Source organism: Vanessa cardui, chromosome 19, assembly GCF_905220365.1.
Source record: "Vanessa cardui chromosome 19, ilVanCard2.1, whole genome shotgun sequence".
Lineage (NCBI taxonomy): Eukaryota > Metazoa > Arthropoda > Insecta > Lepidoptera > Nymphalidae > Vanessa > Vanessa cardui.
This window is the reverse complement of record NC_061141.1, coordinates 2,654,074-2,666,966: the sequence shown is the minus strand read 5'-3', so window position 1 is coordinate 2,666,966 and position 12,893 is coordinate 2,654,074. Positions and strand designations below refer to the sequence as shown.

Below are 12,893 nucleotides of genomic sequence, written 5' to 3'. Positions count from 1 at the left end.
TAATCTGTATATATACAACTTTCCGGCTTAGAACAACTCAAGTTGGATAGGTTGGACAACTAAAGTGTTATAAAAAAATACTAACAAGTATCCAGTAAGGCAATCCCAGATTTTGAAGGTTGCAGTTTGGTGGACTATCTTATTTAAGTTTATTGTAGGGACAGCATTTTTTGTGAGACGTCTTCTTGGTAGCTGATAATATTGCAAACTAACGCTGTTATTTTTTAACACAGTGCTAACTGTTTAACAAAATTAACGGTTTTAATAATCCAAGTTACAACCCGTCGGATACATCTGTGCACCTAGCTTCGTAACGTCATATCAAATGGAGAGATAAAAAAATACCAGATATGAATTTGTTTTTTTTTTTAATTTGAATGTCATTTTTTTATTTTATTTTATTTAACTCTCGAGTTCATCTTTACATAAAGGGCCTTGCCACACTTGACGGAAGTTCTCTTCCGCGGCGGTCAATCCGTTCTATACGGCACCAGCGACCCTAAATATTCAGTGTCAGCTCATCAGTCGGCTCACGGCTGCCTGCGCTTATACGGTGTGGTCGTGGATTCGAGATGGATCCGAAGAAAAAGCAGAAGAAGAAGTTAGCGTAATTATTGGGTCCATCCCTTAAATATTCGTCGACTAGAAATTGGGCAATTTCATTCCCTATAAGGTACCTGCGGCAATTAAGGCCCACCTAAAAGAATATTGCTTTAAATCGGAGTATAATGTGTATAGGATGTCAAAAACATATTGTTTACATAGCTTGTATATGTTGCTGTAATAAATTGTGTATAAAGAATAAGAAAAGCATATTTTTTAATAAGAAGATACACTTTTTAAAAACCCTTCTCAGGGGCCTTATTATACTACGGTAGTATATTAAAGCCTATATAAAAATTTGCTTTATTTTTACAGTAAATCGTCATAAATTTACCTAGAAATAAGTTAGAATAAAAGTCAATTGCTGTTATTAACTAATTTAATCATTTTCCTTTATTTATTTAACATGGGCCTTATTGCCCTCTTAATATTATTCGTAGACAATTTAAATTCAAGGAACTAGTGGTCTTAATTAAGGTACATTAGAATCACAACATGTTTTGTAACTTTGAAAACTTAAATAATCAGTTCTTTTCTTTTTAAACAAACAAGATATTACTTTCATATTAATTTATAACACTTAAAATCAGACTTTAATTAAAGGCACTTAACTCAGTTCTTTTAATCATATTCCTAGTATCAAAAAATAGACTCTCAAACAAAAAAAAACATATCTTAAATAAATCTCTCTCTAAAACAATTAACAAACAAATTATTTATACTGAGACGGTAAAATATAGTTTTCTGACTTGTTTAATCACAATCACAGCAATAAAACGTATCTTTATCGTCGGTTGAGAGCCCGACACACTCTTCGTGGTACCATTTTAAACATTGGACACATTGTCGCATGTCTGATACACGTACTTCCTTGCAAGCATGGCAGAACCATTCAGATTCAATTATTTTTGACTTCTTTACTGCTACTTTACTGCTATCTTTTCCAGGCTTAATCTTACAATCTTTAGTTTTCTCTTTGGCTTTTTTCGATTTTTTCACCTTTTTCATCTCATTTTCTTTTATTTCTTCTCTTTTCTTAATAAGGTCCCTAGTGATCCGTTGACCTCTATAATTGATGGCCTTTCTTCTTGGCTTGTCTTTGATTACAGCATAGTTTGGAGTAGGCATAAGTTCGTGGAACGGGGATTTAGTTTCCTTTGTTTTAAGACTAGCTAGTGGAGTATCATCGTCTGAGTCTTCTTCGGAGGTATATATATTGATTCTGGCGTGAATATTTCTATTCAACATCTGTACAGCAGCGTCAGGCTCAATATCAGTATCTGAGTCTGAACTTAAAATAAGAGGACGTTTTGTTACAATACCAGATGTTGATGTTTTGGGCGATGGAGTTGAAGCATTGCAATTAGTATTTTTGCTTAGTGGTTCTTTCACAGGAAAGGTTGACGTAGCAATATCAGTTAAACCCATTACACCAATTTGCTTTTCTGGGGTAACAATGTCAGCCATAGTACATTCTTCGTTGTTAAGTATTGATGGTGAAACAGTATCAAAACGTGACATTACTTCTGGGTACTCTAGGTTTGGCTCAATAATAGTTGAAGTATGTGGAGGTGGATGTTCGGTCAAGATCGCTGGTGCAAATGCTTCATCTGGTAACACATCAGGGTTAAATGGAAACAATCCAGTCGCCCTGAATCCATTTATTATATTTTCATGAGTCAGTGCCCTCGACCAAGCTTTTGAGAATATTTTGTTGAAGTTCGATTTCGTCAAGCGTCTGTCAGGATTTTGATACATGTATGTCATAGCTTCTTGATCCCAGTGATGTTCGAAAGACTTATTCACAGACTTGTCGAGGGGTTGAAGTTCATGTGTTGTGTTACTAGGCAAACAATAAAGCTCAATATCATGCTTATCTGCTTCTTCAACAATTGCATAATCCAGGTGCGAGGACGCTCCATCAAAGATTAACAAGACTTTCCCCTGCGTTTTAAACTTCCCTAAATGCTTGATGAATTCTATAAATAACTCCGTGGTCATGCTTCCTTTTGGAGCCATCTTTACGATAGATCCAGCTGGTAAATTATCTGTATATTCTGGTTTTTGTCTTTGGCCTTTAAAGATGATCATTGGCGGGATAGCGGTACCAACAGCATTAACACACATTGCTATGGTTACATTTTCGGCGTGCTCAGGTGCAATCAAATGGACTCGACGAGCTCCTTTTTGTGCCAAAACAGTTTGTTGATGATGGATAGTAAGTCTACACCCCTTTTCATCCATATTATAGAGGCGTTGCGGGTTCTGTAGAATGTCTAATTCCTCATATAGGTCTTTCACTTCTTGGAAATGCTGAGCAACAATAGGACGGTTTAATTTTTGTGCTCTGCCTGGATTCATAAATTGGGCTTTTCTTTTGGAAATTTCTGGGTTCCTTTTCAAAAACATTTTAAGCCAGTCTTTGCCCGCAATACCAATGTCTTTATTGAAATTGTGCTTAATACCATGATTCTCGCAAAATAAAAATGCTTGTCGCCGTATGACTTTTGGAGTAATAGGTAAACCAATGTTAGCAAATCGTATGATCCGCTGTACAAGATCTTTTTCTTGGTGATTTGTCAATATTGAACGACGACCTAAGCGCCTAATATTACCTTTTGATTTAATATGATTTCGGAGAGTGCGTCTTGGAATGTTGTGACGCTCAGCTGCAGCTCGTTGCGTCAGTTGCTCTCGTTCTATTGCCGCTAAAGCGGCCCTTAAATTGTCTTCTGTCCACTTGGCTCTCTTCGGAGGCATCTTAATTAAAATATGCAACAATATTAAACATGTGATTATTTATTTATTTATATAAATAAATAAATAAATTACTTATTGGCATTAAAATTTACATAGTAACATGACCTGGAACACAAAAAAAATACAATCTGATAATCAAATATTCAGAGGCCAATAAGGCCCAACTACCTTTATAATGGGCCTTATTAACCTTATGCCACGTTTTTACAAAATAACCTAATAAACCTAAAAACTCTTACGCTAGATAGGGAAAACAATATTCTTTGTATTGTACAACACATACTTAAGATAATAAATACAGCAATATTAGTCAAATAATGAATTAAACATAAAAATACTTACAGTTTCTTGATAAAAAAATTATAAAATTGCACAGTCGCCGGTCACTTCGTCAACACATCGCATGTAACTGGCAAGATGGCGGCGCTAGCGACTGCGGACGGATACCGAGATATTCATACCGACAATTTGCACGTGTGCGTAAACAGTGAAGTGTCATAGAAATATATTACCACGAAATTTTAAATGTGGGCCTTATTACCCCCTGGGCCTTATTTACCTCAGGTACCTTAAAAAGCTAAGACTTAATCGAGATCATTTGATTTATTGCGGAATTTAACTAAGGACTATATAACCAATCAAAATACTAAACTTAGAACAACTATAACTCCCGAAGAAAGGCTGACCGTTACATTAAGATAAATATTAAGTAAGTATATTAGTACAGGATCCGGGGCCTATTTTGTCACTTGATTACTATCAAGCTAATTTTCCGTGAGTAGCTTCATTTTGATAAGACGCCCAACAATTTCCTGTGCGAAAATTCTCGATATTGGTAGCTAACAGAGGTAGCAATAATAAAATATGTCGATTTGATGATTCTCAAATATTAATTACTAACTGGATTGTTTTTTATTAAATCTTAAGATAATTATCTAAATTATTTGAAAAAATATTTGTCCTACAAAATCTATGGTTTCATCAAAGAGTCCTCCCCCTCCAACGTGTATTGATAACGAGATTACCAAAAATTATTACTAACCAGCTGATTTTTTTTTATTACTTAGTTAATACATATATAATGTCACGGTCATATTGTCCTACAAATTCCGTGGTATGTTATCCCGGTCCTACGGTCAGAAATTGTTAATACCATAAGACCATTTTTCTCATTACTAACTGTAGGACAAAAATATTACATAATAGGTTAGTGTGTTCAGTGCCCAAATAAAACAATGTCCTACAAAAAAACAGGTATGTATCACTAGTCCGACAAAAATTGTCATTTTTTCGTTTTCCGATTTCTAACATAAGATACAGTGAGAAAATCTTTTTTAAAATTTAAATAAGTTTATTTTTTTGAAAAATGAGGTACAAAAATTGGTGTATTGGTGTATTTATAGATAATAAAAATTAATCTTCATCTTATTCATCCGATGAATCATAATCTTCGCTACTAACATCGCTGTCATCTTCATTTGTGTCACTTTCCTCACTTGTGATATCTGACTCTATAATAACATGAAAAAATTAAGTAAATTATATAATAATGAATAATCAATCAATAAATAACAATAGTATAAATAGGTTACCTTGTATTTCAGAAGATAATTCTTCAAAAGATGGACTTTGGGGACCATCAAACCAATAGTATTCATATTTGCCATCAATTATTGTCCATCCAAAATTTTCCGGCAATTTTTCCGTGGGGTACCGCATATGTGCGTTACACTATACATTGCAGATAAATACAGTTCTTTTAATTTGTTGTAACAATTCTTCTTTTGTTGGTGGCAAACTGGAAGGATCATATCCTACGATTTTTTGTTTTAAATTTTTTTCATTCTGATTTTTTGATCTATATCCTTTTTCAAATAACTCGTACCGTCCTTTGTTGATATCATTTTTTATTTTTAATGAATACACTCTGCATACATACTCTTCAATAATTTGAAATACCTCATTCGATGTTGTTAATGCTGTATTTTCAATGTGTAGGAGTTGAATAAAAGCCTCTTGAAATTTTTTATTTTTCTTTAAAATACTAAAAGGTCTCTTTTTTCCTTTACGAAAGAAAGCGGGATTATAATCATTTCCTGTAAAAATATGGCATATAGCGAGTGAACAAGATAATTGATCCCCAAGTTTTTCATACATTTCATTTATGTTTAAGTACATTTTTTTTACTCGTGCTTAAATTAATTATTACTTGGATTTTAATCTTTTAAATACTTAAAATTAGCCAGCATTATTATTGGTATATCAGAATCTGTACAATGTATCTGCACACGATAGTTAGAATTTAATTGACAAATGTGATATACAATTTTGGTATCAGCTTCTTCATGATAACACGAGAGGTTATAGTCAATGACTCTTTTTATTTTATTTTCACTAGACACCTCATAAGTGTAACATTGATCATAGTTAGGTTTAACAGTTTTTCCTGTGATCAATATAATAAATTCGTCCCTTGTCCAATCTTCAATTAAAAATTCGACAAATTTTTCTTTAAAGTTGTTGCTCCTCAAATAATTTGCAGAAATCTGCAGGACGATTAGAGTCTTAACGTATTACGTCATACTGTGTGTCCTCTTCACCTCTCAAATCATGTTCAAAATCTTTAATACTGGGTTTTTTGTATTTGTCAAATATAATATGTACTTCTTTTCTGTTATATGTAAGTATTTTTAATATATGCATCGAGATTTTACCATATTTGTTTGGAAGGTTCTTCAATGTATGTAATAAATAAAATCCATCTACTAAGTGAATGTCTGCTTCTGGAGGATTTAGTATTTCAGTTTGATATTCTAGTAATTCATTAATAACCACAGATTTGGGGGTCTTGCAAATTGTTCCATTTGTGTGACAAAGTGAAAATGGAATAGGAGCTAGAGGATAACTTAATGCTTTTTCTATATCAATTTTATTTGTAGTGACGCATAAAGTAGACGACCAAAAACATCTCTTTGTATCTTAACTTCTCTCACTTTTCCATTAATTTTGACTTTTTTCGTATTTTTGTACTCAAAATTAATTATTTTATTTTTAGTTATGGCTTTATCAAACCTATCTGGTGTAGCTCGAGTCTCAGCAATGAAATTCTTTTGTTGTTTTTCGCCTTCGATCTCAACTGATGATAAAAATTTATATATTTCATCGTTCACTGACTGACCTTTCGATATATTGTAAAGATGATCTTCTGACAGCTCTAATGCAAAAGGATTGGTATACTGCTTTATCAGTTGCATCAGTACTTCTAAGTTTTTGGTAGATTTATTAATAGTTGACTTCTTTAAATCATTCGTAATATCATCTGTTGATTTCATATTACAAAACTCCATTACTTTAGATATAATACTTGTACGTAGTGAATGAATAATTGACCATTTTTGTCTTGCAGAGAACGAGTTTGTAATATTAATAATTCCAGAAGCTTTAGAAGCAGCGTCAGCGTTGATTGTTTGTTCAAGTGTTAAATCAACTGGGATTCTTGAAAAAGGTTTCATTGTTCTTCGAATGCCTATGAAACTCTTTTGACAATCATCAAGCAATCCGGGATGTGTAGTTTCAATATTTATCAACTTATCCCAATAAATAGACATATACCTTGCATAATTATGATGATTCATTGAAAAAAAGACATTTGTTATTTTCGGTAAAGTGTGTACAAATAAACTGAAGTCACCTATACGAATACTATATTCTAATTGGAGATAATATTCTACTAATCTTGTGTACATTAAATAAATTTGAGGTGTTTTACCATGACTTCCATTTAAAGTTTCATTTTTATATTCTTCATATTTGTTAAATAAGATCTTTAAATTCCCATTGGTTATTTGTGGGTCATCATTTTGTTGCTCATTAAATATTTCTAAGTATTCTTTAATATTTTCCAGGTTCTGATAATGTTGTAAAAACCTTTCCAAATGCAAAATCTGCAAAGCAAGAGAAAGTAGAGGATGAATTTTCCTGCACCGATTAAAGTGTTTGACTTATAAAGGAATTGATAGAACCACTGGCCAAAATTTCGCTATCTATAAGAATATTTGTTAACCCACATCCACTTATAAATTTTCCGATAGCTTTCATGAATGATAACATTATGTGGAAAGGTCCAAAATTAATGAAAAGTTTTTGAAATTCATCCTCCGCACTCTGTATCCGTAAAGCAATTTTGGCCATAGCTAAATCGTAAGTAACGCTGAAGAAATTTTTCTGACATTCCGAAGCGATTTGCAAACTTCTTCGCATGGTCTCCTTTACAACAGCCGGATCCGTGGGTGAATTATTAATTTGCGTTAAATACTCAATCTTTTGAATTCTACTGTCATCTTTTAAAATTTTGGCATTATATCCTACCCACATTGGCGTGTTTGAAATTTGAAAGTAATGGGAAAGTATCCATGTAAAATATCTGTGCTGAAAATTAATTAAATTTTGCGGTTCTTCAGATAACGCTACACTACTACGCCAAAATTCTGGACGACGTTGCTTCGCGTACGGTACATTTTCAAATGTCTGTTCCTCAAACGAACGTTTTCTACGGCCAGTCAAATCACGAACATTAACTGATAAATTCTGTTGAGCTTCTGTAGATGCATCGTTCCTTTTGATGATGTTCAATTCTTCTTCTGTAGGGATATTTTGATAAATGATACCCACAGTGTCATGCAAGGTATTTTTACCAGAGCTTGTCTCTACATATCTGTCGAAATTATCCCACGCTACTCCAGATGATAATAAAGAAGTTGGTTGAATGCCGGCAGGACATGATCGATTATTAGTGGCACAAGGATATGCAGCAGACGTCTCCAATTCCAGTACGCTTGGATAATTGATGCAGTAACCTTGTCTGCTTAATATATCCACAACTTTTTTGCTTCCCGTGAGGCTTTTCATTGTTATACCCAGTAAAATATGTTTTCGCGGTTTAATATAACCTTTAGTGATACTGTAGATTGAGTCCTGCGAATAACATGAAGACAATCTCTGAACCCGATCGCAGCTTTCTTTGCCAATACCGTTCAAAGCAGTAGTCCAAAATAAATCCAACCATTTTGGAACATCGCACTCTCCTTCATTTAATACTTCACTATCAATGAAATCAGTTAAAGGTTTTTTTTCAATTTTCAATATATTTTTTCGATATTTCAAGGCGAAATCCTGTGCTTCTTGTTGAAATAATATATTACTGATTTCTTCATCATCGGTTGTTTCAATATCTACATCAGATGAAATAACAAATTGTTGATTAGAAATATTAACCAATGATATTTTGTGTCTTAATTGAGCTTGTATAAAATCCTTAAGAGCTTTATTGCTGAATGTGGTAGCTTCTAAATTTGCGTGGTCATACATTTCTTTCACAAATTCAGCATAACAATATTTCAAGTGAGCTAATGACATCACTCGTCGATTTATAATAATTTCTTGCTGAATATAATTAATCAATCGTTCTCTGGCAATTTTATGGCCTTCTCGTTTCGTAGCCCAATCATTACTTGGAGGTGGATTCGTTTTCCTTTGGTATTTCGCAAAATAATTCACACTACATATATTGTGATACGCCAAAAAATCATCGTTAACCGAGTTAGTTTCGTCTTGAATTTTTAGTAACATCTCTATATCACCCAGTTCTGTTGAATAATTTTTAATTTTTTCCAGAAAGGACATTTTGTTTTTAATTTTACGACAGTAAATTTGTCGCCCTTTACGTTTTATATTGACTTTTTCACAAAAAAAACATTTCTTTGCTGACTCATCATCTCGAAAACTTTGTACATCTACTTCACAATCTGTATTGTCCCCCTCAACAGTATTTTCCGAGTCTTCGATATTACTGGTTTCATCATTTACTAATGTTGAATTTTGGTCAATATTTCTGTAAATAATAACGTGCGCAGCAGTTTTATAATGGAAAATAAATAAATAATGTCAAGAAGATTTTTTGAGATTTGTATAACAAATAAAAAAAAAATTTTAATTAACTAACCGTGAAGTGCATGGCAATGGGTCTGGTTCTGCATTTGGAGCAGACGTTAAAGAAATCGAGGAATCAATAATTGCGGTAGATTGAGACGTAGATGATGTTGAAGCTGGCTCAGTGCTGTGTATATGAGAAATTATTTAAAAAAAAATAAATATTTATTTATTTGAGAAAGATGCAAGTACACACAGTCTACATAAATATCACTTAAGATTATCGATATTGAAAAAATGATCCCATATTAAATTAATATTTGGTAAAATAGTTATACAAGAACAAATGTAAATAATAAAAAACTTCCCGAGAAGAGTCGAGCATTTCCGAACGTATTTGAATTCTCCGAGGCTTGAATGAGTAAACAATAAACACGTGGCTTAGTTTATTATTGCATTAAATATATTTATATTATACTCCAAAGGATCATGGCAGAAAAATCACTGAGTCTTTTTGAAGTGTCTTAAGATGTGATATATTCAAAACTCTGTTATTTTATTACCACATTTTTTTTATAAAACTAGTTTTTCAAAAGGAAGTCTCAAAAAAAATGTAATTATAAAAGTTAATTAATTACTTCCGGTTTACTAAAACTAGCAGTTTTTAGGTAATAATGTGACCACGCTACGATTTTTATTTATTTTAGCGTTTTTCATGAAATACTATTTTAGTTCATAATAAACATTATCTTTCAATAATTTTAAAAATAAAGTAAAAAAATATTCGAGCGACTTACCTTTCATAAGACAAATATTTTGATTTCACTCGAAATTCTTTGTAACAAGAGGAATGATAACCTATTACTTCGTCATTCCAATTTTCAGGTAATATAACATCTCCATATTTATGTTGATGATGTTTTCGAGCAGATAAAAAAGTTTTACAGGAAAGCCAAATGTCTGCATTAAACTTCTTCACTTCTTCCCTTTTCTCTCGGAAAGTAGGATTTTCACAAAGCAAATTACACAAAAAACACTCCATAATTATTTTGCAGCACGTGAACTGAAAAATGCTTACTAACACGCTTATACTCGACACAAACGTGGGATACCTACTACGACGGAGTAAAAATGCTCTGCGCACGCGTAACGGCGTGAATCAGCTGTTGTAGAAAAATACAGAAACCCAAGCGGCACAAAGTTTTCTTTGTTATTGTTTTGTTTAATTTCAGTTGGCGTTCAGTAATTTTTTAACTTATTGTTAAGTGAAATCTACCGAAAAGTCAAGTTTTTTTTTTCTCACGCTTGAGAAATAAATTGATTTTTAATTTCATGACTTTCCAACATATATTCAATTGGAGCACCGCAATAGCGTACTACGCTATTTTTACATTTATGATCTGTACTACTACTTTCGACCGTAGGACCGGGATAACATACCACGGAATTTGTAGGACAATATGACCGTTACATTATATATATATATATTAACTAAGTAATAAAAAAAAAATCAGCTGGTTAGTAATAATTTTTGGTGATCTCGTTATCAATACATGTTGGAGGGGGAGGACTCTTTGATGAAACCATAGATTTTGTAGGACAAATATTTTTTCAAATAATTTAGATAATTATCTTAAGATTTAATAAAAAACAATCCAGTTAGTAATTAATATTTGAGAATCATCAAATCGACATATTTTATTATTGCTACCTCTGTTAGCTACCAATATCGAGAATTTTCGCACAGGAAATTGTTGGGCGTCTTATCAAAATGAAGCTACTCACGGAAAATTAGCTTGATAGTAATCAAGTGACAAAATAGGCCCCGGATCCTGTACTATAACGTGTAAAAGTATCATTTTTGTATATTTTGCTTTGTATTTCTAACCTTAAAATATGTCAATACTGTAATTATTATACCAATCAATAAATAACGCTTTATAGATAACATTATTGAAAGATTGAGGATTTATCTTATAATGATTATATTTCACTATTGTATACTTACATCGAAGTTTTAATATTGCGAAATTCCGATGAGCAGAAGTCGCTGTTTGATGCGAAAAACTTGCCAAGCATAACAACGTCAATCCTGGGCAAGTTATTGCTGTTTCCTTTCGTGAATCCAGATTCCATGTTCTTTTTCTAAATAATGGTTTGGCTAATTAAATAAAACTGACAACAAAAGATTAAACCGTGAAACAATAACTCTGACGCTCATAACAACAATGGTGTTTGGCACGGGATGACGTAACGCTTCCTGATTGGTGTTCAATGTCACGTGACTTAATGCCTAAATTTACAAATTTTGTTTCGTAAAATTAGAAACAATCTTATAATATTTCATTGAATTAATTTATATTTCTGAAACTAAACACAGAAATAAAATTTTTGACCATTTAATCCATTCCATTTGTTCTTAGTGGATACATGCCTATAGCTGCCTCTAGCATATCGATTAAGTTCTCTGAGTTGTCTTCCTCGCTGTCCGAACTCATCACCGCTGCTTACCTCTTGAGTCTTTTTCTTCTTCGGCGGTACCACTTCCTCTTCTTAGGCGGAATCTTCGTTCGTCCGAAGATGCTTCGCCGAGGCCAATATCGACTTGTTCACAATCGTTTTCGACTACGATGTCGAGGCTTTGCTCGATTGCTGACCACTGCTGTTGCGATTGAAACTCGCCTACGCAGCTTCGGTTTTTGGCCGCTTGCGGCGACCAGCCTCAGCCGCTTCGGCTCGCATGGTGCCTGCAGTCTGTTATGGCGGGCGGGGGCTGCTCTCCCTCCGCGCCTCCGGACTTTTATATACACTCTAGGGGTAGGGCATACTAGTATCATGCAGGGTCGGGGTTGACTAATTCGGTTCTGTCACTAATTTGGATGATCTACATACCATTAAAATAAAAGAGTGTTATAAGTATAAATTTTTATTTATATATATATTTTATACATTTTATTACTTCTTCGAAAGGATCTAAATGATTTACATTAATTTTTCGCCTCCACATCACCTCTATTAGCCATTCCGTAAAATTTCCTTTATAATTTTCATTGGCATATAATCTTTTCATTACTCTCCAGTGACTCTCTATTCTCTGTGTATGGACCCCGTCTGGTGCTACAAATTTATTGACGGGGTCACTACGGTTTACTTTTTTATGTATGTAGCCATGTTCAGGAAGGCAATCATAGCCTTTCCAAAAATCAGTATGTATTGTGGTGCTTTCCTGAACACGTTTCTTAATTAGCCCCACTAAAACATCGGCATTTCGCTCTTTTTCGGGGCATACTTCTAGGGAAAGATCATCGCTTCCATCTTCAATGAGGCGCAAAACCCAATGTCCTTCTACATTCCGTCCTCTATTATATTTTCTACTGGAAGTAATTTGGACTCATCCACCTGAACAATTTTGCCTGGGCCTCCAATTTTCTGAAGACTTTCTTCATTTACCAAATAATATACTACGATTGCTTATCGGCAGTAGCTGTAAAAGTCAGCAATCGTAGCTTGAGATACTACAGTTTCTCTCCAATGTTTTGTCTCCTTTCGTGCCAATTCGTAAGTACAGTTCTCACTAAATAAATATGTGAGTTGAAATATCA

The 12,893-nt window shown here is 33.3% G+C and overlaps 1 protein-coding gene across 1 annotated transcript; it reads right to left on the bottom strand.

Moving 5' to 3' along the window:
- Positions 1-985: 985 nt before the first annotated feature.
- On the bottom strand, positions 986-3,363 carry LOC124538104. Its single transcript, XM_047115106.1, has one exon. It carries the CDS (start codon positions 3,361-3,363, stop codon positions 1,357-1,359), a length of 2,007 nt encoding a protein of 668 aa, XP_046971062.1. The 3' UTR covers positions 986-1,356.
- Positions 3,364-12,893: the final 9,530 nt, after the last annotated feature.